Source organism: Mastomys coucha, unplaced genomic scaffold (genome assembly GCF_008632895.1).
Source record: "Mastomys coucha isolate ucsf_1 unplaced genomic scaffold, UCSF_Mcou_1 pScaffold13, whole genome shotgun sequence".
Lineage (NCBI taxonomy): Eukaryota > Metazoa > Chordata > Mammalia > Rodentia > Muridae > Mastomys > Mastomys coucha.
Genome location: NW_022196895.1, coordinates 40,680,068 through 40,696,274, shown reverse-complemented (window position 1 = coordinate 40,696,274; position 16,207 = coordinate 40,680,068). Strand labels below are relative to the sequence as shown.

At 42.0% G+C, this 16,207-nt stretch overlaps 1 protein-coding gene across 1 annotated transcript in view; it reads left to right on the top strand.

Moving 5' to 3' along the window:
- The window catches only part of Mcc (MCC regulator of WNT signaling pathway), a 378,104-nt gene that overhangs the window by 62,846 nt on the left and 299,051 nt on the right, over nt 1-16,207 (top strand). Inside the window, exon 2 of the mRNA XM_031365612.1 lies at nt 2,075-2,319. Within this exon, the coding sequence (XP_031221472.1) occupies nt 2,075-2,319 (245 nt within the window). The remainder of the gene's footprint in view (nt 1-2,074; nt 2,320-16,207) is intronic.

Genomic DNA, 16,207 nt, shown 5'->3' with positions numbered 1-16,207 from the left:
TACTCTTTGGTTGGTAGTTTAGTCCCTGGGAGCTCTGAGGGTACTAGTTAGTTCATATTGTTGTTTGTTGTAAGGGGCTGCAAACCCCTTCAGCTCCTTGGGTCCTTTCTCTAGCTCCTTCATTGGGGACCCTGTACTCAGGCCAATGGATGGCTGTGAGCCTCTACTTCTGTATTAGTCGGGTACTGGCAAGGCCTCTCAAGAGACAGCTATATTAGGCTCCTGTCATCCAGCACTTGCTGGCATCCACAATAGTGTCTGGGTTTGGTGACTGTACATGGGAAGGAATCTAGGTGGGGCAGTCTCTGGATTGTCCTTCCTTCAGTCTCTGCTCCATAGTTTGTCTCTGTAACTCCTTCCATGGGTTTTTTGTTCCCCCTTTTAAGAAGGAACGAAGTATCCATACTTTGGTCTTCCTTCTTGAATTTCTTGTGGTTTGTGGATTGTATTTTGGGTATTCGAGCTTCTGGGCTAATATCTACTTATCAGAGAGTGCATACCGCGTGCATTCTTTTGTGATTGGGTTACCTCACTCAGGATGATCTTCTCCAGGTCCATCCATTTCCCTAAGAATTTTAAAATGTGCACAGAGCTATGGGTCTAGGGGGCTTGAGAAGTCATAGTGGCATTGGCTGGGAAATGGGACTTACAAGGGATGGCTTGGGACAAGGGACTTGGCAAATATCAATCAGCAAACATATTGATTAGGTCAAGACAATTGCACTTTAGAAGTAGAGTGAGAGGAAACATTTTCTAGCTTAGTTCCCAAGGAGTGGTTTTGAATATCTTTCAACTCTTAAATTCTATAGTTCATTGACTTTGCATGACTTATATTTGGGGTGGTATTAGCAAGATGTTTCCCAAAAGATATTGTTAGAAAGAAAAAAAAAAAAAAACTGCAGTATCAAGGACCAAACTGACATCTGCCAGATAAAATGTTCTCGGTGAGCATAATGTTTCTGGTTTTCTCTTAAAAGTTATTTTTCTTCCTTTTAAAAAAAAAAGGAAGACTCAGCTGAGAGGTGGTGGCGCACACCTTTAATGCCAGCAGTAGGGAGGCAGAGGCATGAGGATGTCTGAGTTACAGGGCAGCCTGGTCTACATAGCCGTTTTCAGGACAGCTAACGCTATACAGAGAAACTGTCAAAAATCAAAAACGAAACAAAACAAACAAAATATGAGAACAACAACCAAAAAGTAAGACTCTATAGACTCTAGAGTCACAGACTATTTAGACTAATTCAGATTCTATAGTCATAATTTTCCAGTAACCTCAGGCACCCCTCATCTTAGGTCCCAACGCTTCACATTTTCTCATTACATCCAGTCATGAAAGGTGCCTGGGATTATGACGCCTGCTCTGCATCTCAGAGATAAGTAAGTATGGACAGGAAGTGGAAAATCTGGAAAAAATGCAGAGATAAGTGGAAATCAAGATTAAGTAACATTTTCACAGAATAACCAGGCTGAGCAGAGGCCCCGGGCTGGAGAGCAAGGTGGTCAACATTTCCATTGTTGTCCTTATGGCCTGACTAGTTACAGATGGACAGAATGAGACACTGGCTTTTTTTGTATTCTGTCTGGGAGAAGTCACAGTGCTGCACTGTACAGATATAAAGAAAGGATTTTTAAGTTCTTCAACTTCAGAAGAAATGAAAAGAGAAAGTTCTAAAGGATAGGAAGAGAAAGAACAAAGGGGAGCCAGCGCTGTCACCCTTCTCAGTGGCAAATGGTTTTGTCTAGAAAGCCCAGATGAAAACAGATGTTTGTTTGTTTTGGTGAAGACAGAGCCTCAATGTGTAGCACCAACTGGCTTGGAACTCCATAGGTAGACCAAGTTGGGTTTGAATTCACAGAGATCCACCTGCCTCTGTTTCCCCAGGGTCGGGATTAAAGGTGTGAGCCCAAACACTTGACCATGTGGCTTTGTACACTTCCCCTTTTCTAGAAGCAAGGAGAAAGTTTAAAATCAGTATACTATAGCAAATGCACTTAAGAAGCAGTTTTGTTTCTTTTCTCAAGAACGACTCCCTCTAGCCCTCCTGACCTGGTCTCCTGTGTTCACCCCCCACAGGAATGACTTGCTGATGGTTTGCCGACAGCTGAATATGGAAGAGTCGGTGGCTGAGATCATGAACCAACTGGGCACAGATGAAAACGGGAAGATTTCCTTCCAAGACTTCACAAGGTGCCACACGCAGCTCGTTAGAGAAATCAGGAAGGAGGAAGTAGACCTTTCCATGAGATCAGACAAGTCCAGTAAAAAGAAGCTGAGGGAAAGAGTCACCTCCTGGCCCACGAGCAGTGACAACAGTCTGGGTAGGTGTGACCAAGTGTCAGTGTGATCATTCCCCTTTGCCCCTACTACATTACATCTAAGTGGCTGCCCCTGTCCCCTTCTGCTCACATGGGACTTCCCTCCTGGTGACAGCTTCTCTCCAATGGCTTCTTGCTTCCTAGCTTATTTTCCCAGATCAAGCCTCACATTTTCCAGCTGTAATAATCCTCTCAATTATCTCTGGAGAACCAAGTGTGATGCCAAAGGTCCAAGCACTTGAGGGGCAGAGGCAGTGAGATTGTGAGCTTGAATCCATTCTTTTTGTGAATGTTATACTTTCTTCTAATACAAGACAAGCAGTTAAAAAGGAAGCACTTTAGGAATTTGATAATTACTTAACATGGGTGATAAAAGTGGGATTTCTTACACGTACTTAAGAGTACTCAACTATAGGTGTATTTATTTATTTATTTATTTAACTTCATTTTATGTGCAATTGGTGTGAAGGGATCAGATACCCTGGAACTGGAGTTACAGACAGTTGTGAGCTACCATGTGAGTGCTGGGAATTGAACCCAGGGTTCTTTAGAAGAGTAGCCAGTGCTCTTAACCACTGAGCCGTCTTGCCAGCCCCACCTCTATTCACTTTTAAAAACGTTTGAAATTTTACACAACTAAAAAGAAAAGAGGCATCTTTTAAAAATGGATGGAACAAAAGAGCAAGAAAAACATGTACGTTTTCTACTTATATTTTGTTTTTAGAGTCAGTTGGTCTCGAACTCACAGAAATCTGCCTGAAGGCTTCAAGTTAAAAGTGTGTACCACTATGCCTGGCCCTCCGGGAGATTATTTCTTTTTTCTTTTTTTAAACCTGGAAACTGTCTCCTAGATTCTCTCTCAGTTTCAGGCTTTGGTATGTATAATGAGTCAAAGGAAAGTGCCAATTCATGTTGATTTCCCATCAGTCGTTTCAGTTAGGAAGTTTTGTAGTGCCCCACCACACAGATGATTGTGGGAAAGACATTTAGACCATTGTTCTGACAGTGTGTACTGGTAGCTTTTGATTTTTGTTTTTGTGTTTGATTGTTTGTTTTTCAACTTGACCAAAGCTAGTAATCTGGTAAGAATAACCCCAGTTGAGAAAAATTCCGGCATCAGATTGCCTATAAGTAAGCCTGTGGGGGAATTTTCTTGATTAATGATAGATGTAGGAAGGTCTACCTCACTGGTGGCAGTGCCACCCATGGGCATCTGGTCCTAGATTGTATAAGAAAGCAAACTGAACAAGCCATGGGGAAGCAAGACAATACACAGTGTTCCTCCATGTCTCTGCTTCAGTTCCTGCCTGCAGGTTCCTGTCTTGAGTCCCTGCTGTGACTTCCTTTCATGATGGATTGTATGTAAGCTCTAAGATGAAACAGGCCCTTTGCTCCCCAAATTGCTTTTGGCCATGGTCTTTATCATAGCAACAGAAAACAGACCAGGGCACAGTGGAATCATTAGAGCATTATCCTTGAGTCTCTAAAGCAATAAAAATGTCATATTCCTACCAGGCCTTACTACCATTATGGATTACACTGTAGCTCCAAAGGCTATTACAGTAATGTATGTGCTCTCAGCAAAATTTGTAGACATGCTTTGTTTTGAAATATTTTTCTTAACAGTAAAGCAATATATGTTCATTGTAGCAAACAATGTGGGGAAAAGTAAACAAAAGAAAATAAAATTCATTTTAACGCCACCTACTTTCCTTCCTTGCTTTCTTCCTTCCTTCCTTCCTCTCTCTCTCTCCCTCCCTCCCTCTCATTTATTGGGTACTGAGGACTGATCCCAGAGTTCTTGTTTGGTATCTTAAAGTTTTTCCTTTCATTTCTTCATAATTTTATATATAGTATTTGAAGGCACAATGTACTATGATTGCCTAACATAAAATGACACTGAATAAATATAAAATGAAGGAATGAATTACTTCATTCTGCCTAGCTTACTTTCTTTCTTTTCTCTTTTAGGAACATGATTTCTTGTATAAATACAAGTGTGTGTTTACATACTCTAAATGTATGTGTGTGGTAGGAGTTAAGCCATAGCTCAATAATTTAATGCTATAGAGTCAGTAAAACACTGGATAAATGTGTTTTCAAACTGAATGTAAGCTGTTATAAGGCCTTTTTGTTTGGCTCTGTTCTGTTTTTTTAAGACAAAGTTTCACTGTGTAACCTTGGCTCACCTAGAACTCACTATGTAGACCAGGCTAGCCTTAAACATACAGTGATCCTCCTGACTCTGCCTGCCCAGTGCTGGGGTTATGGGTATATGCTACCACAGCAGACTAACACTTCTTCTAATTTGTATGTAATAGAAGTTTATGTAAATCCTAAAAGGGATTCTTCTTGAAAAGAATTGATGGTAACATCACATTGGTTTTATCCCACTAAAATGACTCAACCAGAGAAAAAGCTGAAAAATAATTTTCTTTCAGCATTTGATATAAATTAATGTTCTTAAAAGAGTAGAGGTGACCAAAAAGAAATGAATCATAACACATACCATGAATTGAGAAAAATAAAACAAACAAATAACCAAACAAAACAGAAGCTGTTGAAACCCTCTACCAGTTTATTCTGGTCCTTGATGCTTCAGTCTGAGTGTCATTTGTAGTGCCAACATAACACTGTACAAATCACAACTCTTTGTGTCTCTACTTTCTCAAGTGTAAAATGGGGACCATTATTATTTGCAGAGAATGAGTTAATACACATGTACAACCAGCAATGGCTGGCTCATGCTGAGAACTGAATACAAGCACATTGGGCCACTGTGCATTACTTTTGATGAAATACTGAGACAAGACAGCTTTATAAAGAAAGAAATAGTTTACTTAGATCACAGTTCTGAAGGTTCAAGTGCCTGCATCTGGAAATGTTCTTAGGCGCTTTCGTTTGGTCTCATGGTTCTAGATTTATTTTATGTATATGAGTACACTATAGCTGTCTTCAGACACACCTGAAGAGGGCATCAGTTAGCATTACAGATGGTTGTGAGCCACCATGTGGTTGCTGTGAATTGAACTCAGGACCTTTGGAAGAGCAGTCAGCGCTCTTAACTGGTGAGCCATCTCTCCAGCCCGGCCTCATGGTTCTAAACATGTGCAGTTTAGTGCCAGTGATTTGTATACATATAAATTTCCATGGAGTCTAGAATAAGGTAAAATTCATATGCATTCCTGCATCATTCATAGACATCCCAACCTTAATGCAATAAAATATAATTAACTTTATTTCCTTCTACACACTTTCTCTAAAGCCCATTCCTCTCAAAACTATCATAATCTGGGAAATATTCAAGTCTAACAAATGTCACTGTCTACTTCTTTGCTCAAGCTTGAAAGTCCCATTGATTCCTCCTCCTCCTCCTCCTCCTCCTCCTCCTCCTCCTCCTCTTCCTCCTCCTCTTCCACCTCTTCCTCCTGCTCCTCCTCCTCCTCCTTCTCCTCCTCCTCCTCTTCTGTCTTTTTAGACTTTATTTTGATTATTTTATGTGTATAAGTGTTTTGCCTGCATGCATATCTGTGCACCCCATGTATGCCTGGTACCCAAGGAGATGGTAAGCCTTCATTTAGATGCTGGGAATCGAACCTAGGTCCTTCATAGGAACCACAAGTGCTCTTGACCACTGTGCCAACTTTCCAGCCACCCATTGAGTCTTTTGCCAAGTAGATTCAGAACCTTTGCTCCCCTGTGCCATGTTGTCTAAATGACTACCATATCCATAGGAGCCCGTAAAGATAGCCTACAATGCCTCCCTACTTCTTTCCCACTCCTCATATGGTGTTCTCTGCTCTGAAGTCACGGTTGTCTTCTAACCCTGTGAAAACATCTTTATATTAGATCCACGTCTTTAGTGTTCTGTATGTTCCTTGTCTCCCCAAACCCAAAGTCCTTACCATAGTCTGGCCCATGCTTGCTTTTCTGAGTTGATCTTGGTGACTCCCATGTTTGGTGACTTACACTGTATGTTCTGCTCTAGCTTTCCTGCTATTATTCTAATTCAGCAAACTCAATCAGCTCCTCTGACCTACAACTATGTTTTCTGCAACCCTTTTATAGCATGATTGGTTTTTTTTTTCCTGTTATTCATAGTTCTACTAACTGATGGTCTATCCAGACAGCCTTTCTCAAGCTAAAGCTGCCTCCTCTCGTTTATGTTTTTAGCTTTCCTGCCCACTAACTGCACATCACATGGCCTTTCCTGACACTACAGTGTGAATCTACTTGGACATGTAATTCCCTAGTCCCCCAGATACAATAAAGCTTCTATTAGAGTGCTAATGACCTTGGCTGTCTCTTTTGCCCCAACACTCCAGCATTGTGTCACTTAATAATGGTTGTCAATTTAATAGGATCTAGAATTTGTTAGGAGGCAAACCTCTGGGTGTGCCTCGGGGAGACTGTCTTACGAGGCTGAATGTGATTAGAACCATCCCACAGCTTGGAGTACTGGGCTGAAGAAAAAAGATAAAACGAGCTGAGTAACCACAGTTGTCTCCGCTGCCTACTGCAGAGGCAGTATGATCAGCTGCCTCAAGGCCCTGCCGCACCTTCCTGCCATGGTAGGCTGCATCCTCAAATAGTGAGCCAAAAGTAAACCCTGCTTTCCTCAATTTATATTTTTTTTCCTTAGGTACTTTGTCACAACAATAAGAAAGGGAACTAATAAGGCACTTAGAAGGGTTCCTGGCTTGTGGGAGACGCTTGGTGTGGGGACGTTAAATGAATGAACGTGGGCAGACTATACTGTGAGCATGCTCCATTAGGGATCCCCAGAAGTGCAGTGCGTAGTTTCAGATACTAATGAATCCACAGTTTACTTGGAGAGGAAAGAAGAGCAGGAGAAATTTAATTACAGAGCTGCAGTTTGAACTCAGGATCCTACACATTCTGGGCAAGTGCCGCTGAGCTACATCAGTCCTAGCAATGATGCTCATATTACAAAAATGTGAGACACTGCACTTATATAGTCTGTAACCAGAGCTGAAAATACTGTGAACATGAACTTTAAGAAAATGTAGGGATTTTACCTGTGGCTATAAAGATAGAGAAAAATAGAAAGAATGTTGGGCTGTCATGAGAAAAGCCTAAGAAAAATTTGAGTTTTATGATTAACTGTCAGAAAAACTTTATTGTTGGCTCTGACATTTCGCAGTACATCCACAGCAGGGAGTCGAGTTGGCAGAAGAAGAACTGTCAAAACATTACATGCTCAACTTGGAAGAGGAATTTCAATAGATTCATTTATCCCAAGTCTTTTCCGTGGAATGGTGATTTCAAGGGGTGATCATAAATATTATGAGAAGAAAGGATTCCTTTGTCAAAGAATTTGAAAAGTTTGGGTTAAACAGATTAATAGGGTTTTTTTTTTTTCTGCAAGATGTTTCAGAGCTTTAATGTGCTAATGCTTCTCGGGACTCTCCAGGAGAGGAAAAAAATACCTCACAGTTCCCTGGCTTAATTGACCATAGATTTTTACTCACAGAGGATTCTCTGCTCAAATATACTTTGGGGAAAAAAGTTAGGATACCGGAACAACTAGGAATTACTACATTTTCATATCCATTTAAAGTCATCTTAAAAATAATATCTTTACCAACAGAGATCATCTGTATAGTTTGATAGTTATAGCTGTGGCAATAGCAAGTGGTTAAAATTACTACCATTTTACTGTGTGCACCAGATGACTTAAGCAATTGATTTGTATTACGTACTTGAAAGATACCAGGTCACTGCTGAGTTCCTACGTGACTCAGGTTGGGTGCCTAATTATTCTGACTTTCTCCTTACGTCCTTAAGGCTAAAGTTAGAGTGTAAACTTGTATATTATGGCATGGTTGAGAAGATTTAGTAAGCTACCACCTGTAAAGCACCTATGCAGTGCTTACTCACAGTAGGCTTTCAGTAAGTGAGAGTTCCCATAATGATTATCACTGTGCTGCCAAGTTCATAGTAAGCTCCTCCTCTCTTAGAGGAGGGAACAGAATCTAAGCCAAGCCAAGTGTGAAGAACACTGAGAAGTTGTCTGTTGAAAGAGATGATCCCTTGGGTCCCTAGCAACTTCTGTTTTAAGACTGGTGCCTCATGTAGCTCAAGCTATCACTGAGCTCACCAGGTAACTGAGAGTCAACTTTTGACCCTCCTACTGAGTATTGGTGTAATAAGTGTGTCTCACCATCCCCAGTTCCGAGTCATTTTAACGTAAGACTTTAGACAACAAGGATACAAATTAGAATGAGCATTATCATCTGGAACCACTCTAAGAAATTCCAAGTGCCCGGCCCCCAGGTTCTTGAAGAGAATTAGGAAGGCAGCTCATGTTAGCTCAGTCTCATTTATTCAGCAGCAAAGTAACTAGTCTGCTATAAGAAAACAGCAGACTGCTCTGTATACTGCTTGGATTTGCTTCTCCTCGATATACGGTTAAAGGCTGTAGAACCTTCTGGGGAAGGATGGAAGGAAGGCTGAAAGTAAAATTCTTGGGTATTTTAGTAAGGTCCCTCAGAGGAACCCCTCAATTCAACAGGTCTGAGATCTGCAAACAGGCCCAAGTCTGGACATTGATTCACAGGTTAAGATTCTCATCACTACAATTCAATGGAACTTTTAAAAATTTGTGAATTTTTCTGCTTACAGAGGTCAAACAACAACTTCGAAGGCTTCTTATCTATTTCATTCCTGAAAAGGTCATGGTATTAACCAATACCAAACAGCCATACAAGCAATGCCACTATAATGCCTTTACCTGTGCAGTCTTAATGCCAACTACCCTTGCCTTGCCCTGGCCTGCTCACCTCCGCTGCTTCCCACCTAGCCCCTGCTACTTTGGAACCCAATTAAACCCATTGTATTTAATACAGCCAATTGAGCAGCAGCATCTCGTACCCTAAGATCTAGCACAAAGGAAGAGTGACAAAAAGCTTTCAAATTGCCAATGCCCCTCACACCATTGTGTGTCGTATAGCATTAGCGAAGGGCATGTCTTCAGGGCCGTTCTATTATGAAGGATTTGGTTTGGCACAGTATTGCAGGACTTTCTGGTACCCGCTGGCGGTTAAACAATGTCTCAGAGACTTATTAATATTGCTGAAAGCTTAGGCATATAGCTGGGCAGACTCTCAGCTAGATCATCTAAATTATGCAGACTATTCTACCATTATGTTCTGCCACGTGACTAGTCCTTTACCTCCCTTTCAGCCCTGGTGTGTTTGATCCTCTCTATGCCCAGCTGGCAAATCTCCTGCCTGATTTCTTCTCACAGACTCTCTTTCTCTGCTCAGAAGGTCTGCCTTTCATTTCCTGCTCAGCTATTGGTTGTTAGATCTTTAAATCTAATCAGCAAGTAATGAAGGATAAATAATTATGAAATATGAGGCCAATGATGGGCCATAGGAATAATTCCAAGATCCTGCCAGTGTTTAGCTCTCTGCCACTTTGACAGTCAGATTAAATATACAGAGACAACCTGCACACAATGTGCAAATGTTATCCCAACAGCACACTGTACCCACTTCTGCTCGGCAGTTTCCCTGAACTATAACATTCCTTCATCCATACCAAGCTAAGAGATATCAGACTTCTCCAGCTCCTTTTCAGTAGGCAGTCTCATGGCAAATGTCTCAGCCAACCAAACAAATGTTTAATACATTTTTAAAGTGTGAGCTTCAGTATTAAAGCTAAATAATCTAAATAAATCTTTTATTATTGTACCAATATCAATAAACTCTACTTGATTCAGTTAAATGTTCCTTTTACCATTATCTCAGACCCTTAAAAAAAAAAAGCCTGTCACCACAGATTTCCCCAAACTTCTGCTTGAATGAATTAGCAAACTGACTAGGCTCTTTAGCTACATAGCACACTTCCTTGTGAACTATGCTTTCTGTCTTCCTTCTAGGAACTGGCTTAGCCTTAAGTCTTGTCATGCACTGGAGGGCATCAGTATTGTTCTACCTGGCATCTCCTTCAAACAAAGTCACTGCTGGTTTGACAGACAATGAAGGATTAATTCTCTCAGGCAAAGGTGGAGAGGATAATATTGCAGGATGGGAGTGGGGATGCATCCTCTGAGGAGCATGGAGACTTATTCCCCAGTTAAGATAAACCTTCAGAAAATGAAGGTTCCGAGTCCTTGGCTTCAATATCCTTTCACACATCTGCTTCTTAAGTTACAGAACTCACTTCTTGCCAACCGGTTCTTTTACATTAACCGCCAACACCCTCTGTGGCTTATACTTGAATTTTTGCTATGGGTTAGCCAGTCTTAGAAGCATGAGTTTGGTTTTGCACAACTTGTACTCTATGGATGCTGGAGGGAAGATTCTTCTATGCTAGTACACTTAGAAACTCTTAGACTTTATGCAATGATGGAGCTACTTAGCATTTTCTCCCTTTTTTTTGGTATTTTTCTTTTATTTTTATTACATTATTTTATATTTTACATTCCAAATGTTGCCCCTTTCACCAGTTACCCACTCCCAGAGTTCTTCACTCCATCCTCCCTTTGCTTCTGAGAAGGTGATCCCCCAACTTCCCACCCATGCCCCTCATCCCTGCCAGAGTCCCCCTTCCCTGGGGCATCAAGTTTCTATAGGATTAGGTGCATCCTCTCCTTCTGAGGCCAGACAGGACAGTCCTCGGCTACATATGTGCCCAGGGAGCCTGTGTATGCTCTTTGGTTAGTGGCTTAGTCTCTGGGAACTCCCTAGGGTCCAGGTTAGTTGATGCTGTTGTTTTTCCTATGGGGTTGCAATTCCCTTCAGCTCCTTCAATCCTTCCCCTAAGTCTTCCATAGGGGTTCCTGGGCTCAATCCAGTGGTTGGCTGTAAGTATCTGCATCTGTCTGAGTGAGCCGCTGGTAGAGCATACCTCAGAGGACAGCCATGCTAGGCTCCTGTCTGCAAGCACAATATGGCATCAGTAATAATGTCAGGATTTGGTTCCTGCACATGGGATGGATCCCACGTTGGGCAGTCTCTGGATGGTCTTTCCTTCAGTCTCTTCTCCATTTTTTTGTCTCTGCATTTCCTTTAGACAGGAACAATTCTGGGTAAAACATTTTGAGGATGGGTGGGTGGCCCCATGCCTCAACTGAGGGCCCTGTCTAACTACTGGAGGTCATCTCTTCAGGTTCCATCTCCCCATTGTTGGGCATTTCCACTAAGGTCATCCCCATTTTTGAGCCCTGGGAGCCTCTCACATCCCAGGTCTCTGGAACTTTCTAGAGGTCCTCCCCCTAATGCTGAATATTTCCATTTATTCTCCTGGCCCTCTGGGCCTCAATCTTGTCCTCCCTGCCCCCATACCTGATACTGCCCTCTTTCTCCTCCCCTCCCCTCTCCTACCCAGGTTCCTCCCTCTCTCCGCCTCCAGTAATTATCTTGTTCCTTTTCTAAGTGGGACTGAAGCATCCACACTTGTGTCTTCCTTCTTGTAAAGCTTCATATGGTCGGTGAGTTGTATCATGGATATTCTATACTTTTTGGCTAATATCTACTTATCAGTGAATATATACCATGCAAGTCCTTTTGGGTATGGGTAACCTCCTTCATACTTTTCCTTTCATCTGGAGGTTCTAGAAACAACCAGCTAGCTTGTCATTTTCCTTATTTTTACATAAATTGTCAAAAGTTTTATATACAGAGTCACAAAATTCCTCATTCCCCACAATAAGCTCCTCAAATATTTTTAACCATTGGCTTTCTGCCACACACACTTGTCTATTCCAGTCACATCCAAAATATCGGGAGTAAAAGCCTGATTAAGGATAAGAGGCAATAAGGATCCAAAAGGAGTTCTGTGCCTCCTGGATATTCAGACAGTCGCTGGTATCTCCTAACTCAGACGTGTTCCAGATCAGTCTTTCCAATCATCGACACGCCCTCATAATTAGGCATAAAGGTACCCCAAGAAATGATTCGTAAATGGCTAAGATTTGGCATTGATTCCTGGCCACCACAATATTTCCAACCTATCCTAGATTAATACCTAGCTTTCTATAACTTGGAATTTCTCTCAAGGAATCTGCCTTGCCAGAGCTAGCAACAGAGGTCAAGAGCATTCCTTAAGGCAATAGACAGTTCACAATAGTTAGAAATGTTTTACATACTAGAGAGTAATGAAGGGCTTCCACCCACTTAGCTAGAAGTGTTAGGTCAGAACCCCCTAGTCATTGCCTCCAGCAGAACCAGAGAATTAGCATAGGAATACCAATATAGCCTCAACAGAGAGGGCTCCACTCCTCTTCCTCCTGCTTCACACCTGGCTACCAGACCCTGCTGACCTTGGGGTGGAGGTCACTTGCCTACGTGACTTCAGTCTTGGGTGGAGGTCACTTGCCTACATGACCTCAGTCTTGCGTCCCTTGCTGTAACCCCCACCTGCCTATGTGACTCTTGTCATCTGCCCTGCTTGCTGTATGCTATTTAAGCCTGAATTTCACCTTGTACAAATACATTCAGATTCAACACACCCTAGTGTCTCGAGTCTGTCTGTCATCCGCCGACTTAATTGCCCACTTGACCAGAATTCTCATCCCGTGGAAATTGGGGTCCCCGCAACGAACTGGTCCGCGGCAGCTTTCATCCGTCTCCAGACTACCAGAGGAGTCTTTCGTTCCTATAGGTATCACTAAATTGCCTCTCCCGGATTTAGACTGAGTCTTCCCACCTAGAAGGATCCAAAATAGAAAATCCGTAATAAGCGTGCCCAGATGATTGGGTTTTAGTTGACTCCAGTTGACAGCCGGAATCACCCATCACCCACTCCCACAAAAAAATCCATCTAGTCCTGATACAGCTTTCCAGATGATTGCTACCCATTCTACATCTTTTTCTGTGTGCATGAGTTATTTTCTAATTCTTAAAACAGTTTAATACAAGAAGGCATTTTTTTTCCTTTCATTGGACTTGGATTGGCCTAGAATGTAAAACTCTGGCTCCAAATCAAAGTGATTTACATCCCCTTTGAGCACCAGTGAGCAATTAACAATTAGCAGGGATGTCCAGGCCGCTGGACCCCCGCAGGGCTACATCCAGTGTCTCATGGACCATCCCTCTTTCACACTGGTGACTCAGTTTCTTTCTTCAGAATGGGCTTTCTTCTTGGGCTCATTATAACCTCTAGCAAGCCCAAGCTTACACTCATTCTGGACCATTATCATAGCAGTACGGGACAGTAGGTCCACCCATATACTTGACATTTTTACTCTAGCCAGAAGAATACAGTAAAGTGAATGGCCAGGCTTTAGACCACATGATCAATCTGTTGAACTTTGGTGGGGTGATACCCTCTTACCATATGGACTGAGAATTGCAGAGAAGGTCCTAAAAGCCAAGGTTCTGCCATTACTTGATGGAGAGTAGGTGCTGAGCAGGAAGAAATAACAGATGTTGCCATCAAGTCTTGGTGTTAACATTCTGTCTAAACTTCACCCTACAGTTACCTGGCAACAACCAGGTAGGCCTGACCCACTATAAGAGGGGCTGTTTGTCCCCTCTTTCCTCTCTTGTTCCTTTCTTGCTCTCTTGAGCTCTTGCTCCCTTGTTCTTCCCTCCCCATACCTTTCCCCTCCCCCCCGCCTCCATATGCTCATGGCTGGCCTCCACTTCTCTACTCTCTCTCTCTCTCTCTCTCTCTCTCTCTCTCTCTCTCTCTTTCTCTCTCTCTCTCTTTCTCTCTCTTTCTGTGACTTTCTCTGCATCTCCTACCCTCTTAACTCCCCATGCCCTAAATAAACTCTATTCTATACTTTACTATTGTGTGGCTGGTCCCTCAGGGGGAAGGGGTACCTTGGCTTGGGTCTGCTTTCCCCATACCTGACTACACCCCCGTAGAACATATCCTCTTTATCTTTTTATAAGCATATCACTTGTAAATCTTGTTCCCTTCTCTTTTCTATATGTGTTCCCCAATCCTCAAAAGATTTTAATAAAGATGGATAGTGCTGATGTATATGCATATGTAGTTGGGATCTGGAAGATACCTGTTTTGCATGTCATACAATCAAATTACTAAGTTTTTCTACTGAACAAGTGGACATCTTACAGGTTTGTGTGCTTTTGTCTATCCTAGGCATACATTGTAATCTTGACTCCTGTGGTGTTCCCTTACTCCTTTCTATTTTTACCTTATCTAATAGATTATGAATTCCTGGAAAATATCAAAGAACCTTGTGCATGATAAGTGATCAGTAACTGATTAATAAATGAGAATGCCAGTAAACAAGATTGATATTCACAACACCTAGTCTCAGGGATGGCAAATGTGGTGGTTTGAATAGGAATGGCCCCCAAAGAAATGCATGGTCATTAGGGACTGGTGCTACTTGAGAGGGATTATGAGGTGTGGCCTTGTTGCAGGAAGTGTGTCACTGGCCCAAGCTTTGGGGTTTCAAATACTCAAGGTGGGCCCATTGGCTTTTTTCTCTTCCTGTTGTCTGAGCTGTAGAGATGTAAAGACTCTTAGCTCCTTCTGTAGCACTGAGTTTTATAGTGGCTTGTTATGGAGCAGTAAATGTGATATGCACAAGAATTATCCTTTAGAAGTTTGTGAAGTTAGTAGGAATCAAGACAAAAAATATGACTATCACTAATAGAGGATTAAAAGTCATCAAGTGGAAAATGTGCTAAAGGAAGAGCCACTGCCATCCATAATGAAAACCATGGGAAGACATGAAGCCAAAGTGAATATTCAGGAAGTAAGTGCAATAAAACCCTTTAAAGATATAGAGATGACGGGATGTCCCCAGGTAGCAGCAACAACTCCAAAGAATTTACTAGAAAAATGTAACCAGTCATCAAATGAAGTTTCTTTCCCTCATACTAAAGCCTGCGGCCATCCAGGAGCTGCTGGCGGTGGGTACGGATGAAGAATTCTAAAAGCCCCAAGATGAAAATGTTCATTTTTCTCAAGCAATGAGTTAACTGATGACTTGGTTGGAGACTGCACACACTGGTATCATGCTTGCAGAAATGGATTAAAGCCAATGCTGACATTACAGGGAGAATTGAAAATGCAAGTGAATTTTCAAGATAAAGTGCGAGACTTCAAAAGACATATCTAGCTTGGAGGGGATTGCATTTATCTCCTAGACTTCATGACTCTCGTCTGCCTTTGGTGGGCTTTAGTGGAAAAGATTCAGATGCGCTGTGTTGAAGGGATCCCTGTAAAGCATGAACCTCAAAGCTTGTGTCTCTGCTATTGCTTTGTTATAGCTCTTGGCCTTTTAGGGATCTCGATGTTAGAGCTCACCACTGCTTTCCTGGCAGGCAATGACTTTAAAAACCCATCTGAGTCAAAAAGGAGAAGGAACTCTAGGCTATCCAAACACTGCTAAGATTCCAGCGAAGGGGTTTTTTGTTTTGTTATGTTTTGTTTTGTTTAGTTTTTGTTTTTGGATTAGCTGTTGCAGTACTTGTAAATCATGTGAGTAATATCAATGTGTGTGTGTGTGTGTGTGTGTGCCCCAACTCAACATATAGAGGGAAGCAATTCTGAAGTGCAAAGGCATTATTACAGGATAATCAAGATTAACGAGAGGTAGTTTATATGAGTGGCAAACCTTGCTTTCAAATCATGAGTATTATTAAAGGTTTAACGATACTATCCTTAATAAATATCCTTAAGGCCTTTGTAACATGCGAGATCAGCAGCATCCATTAAAACTGGATCTTTTTCTTTTCAGACTGAGAGAAGATATGGAGCCCTAGACTAGGAAATATATTTGGCTCTCTTGTCCTTTTGTCTCTCTCACTCTTGCTTCCTGCTCGCCCTTCTCTTTCCCATTCCCTTACAACCCCCTCACCCATTTGGTCATGGCCTAACTATACTTCTCTAAGTTCTCCTTCGCTCTGCCTTTCTCTGCCTCTACTACTCTCTTAAC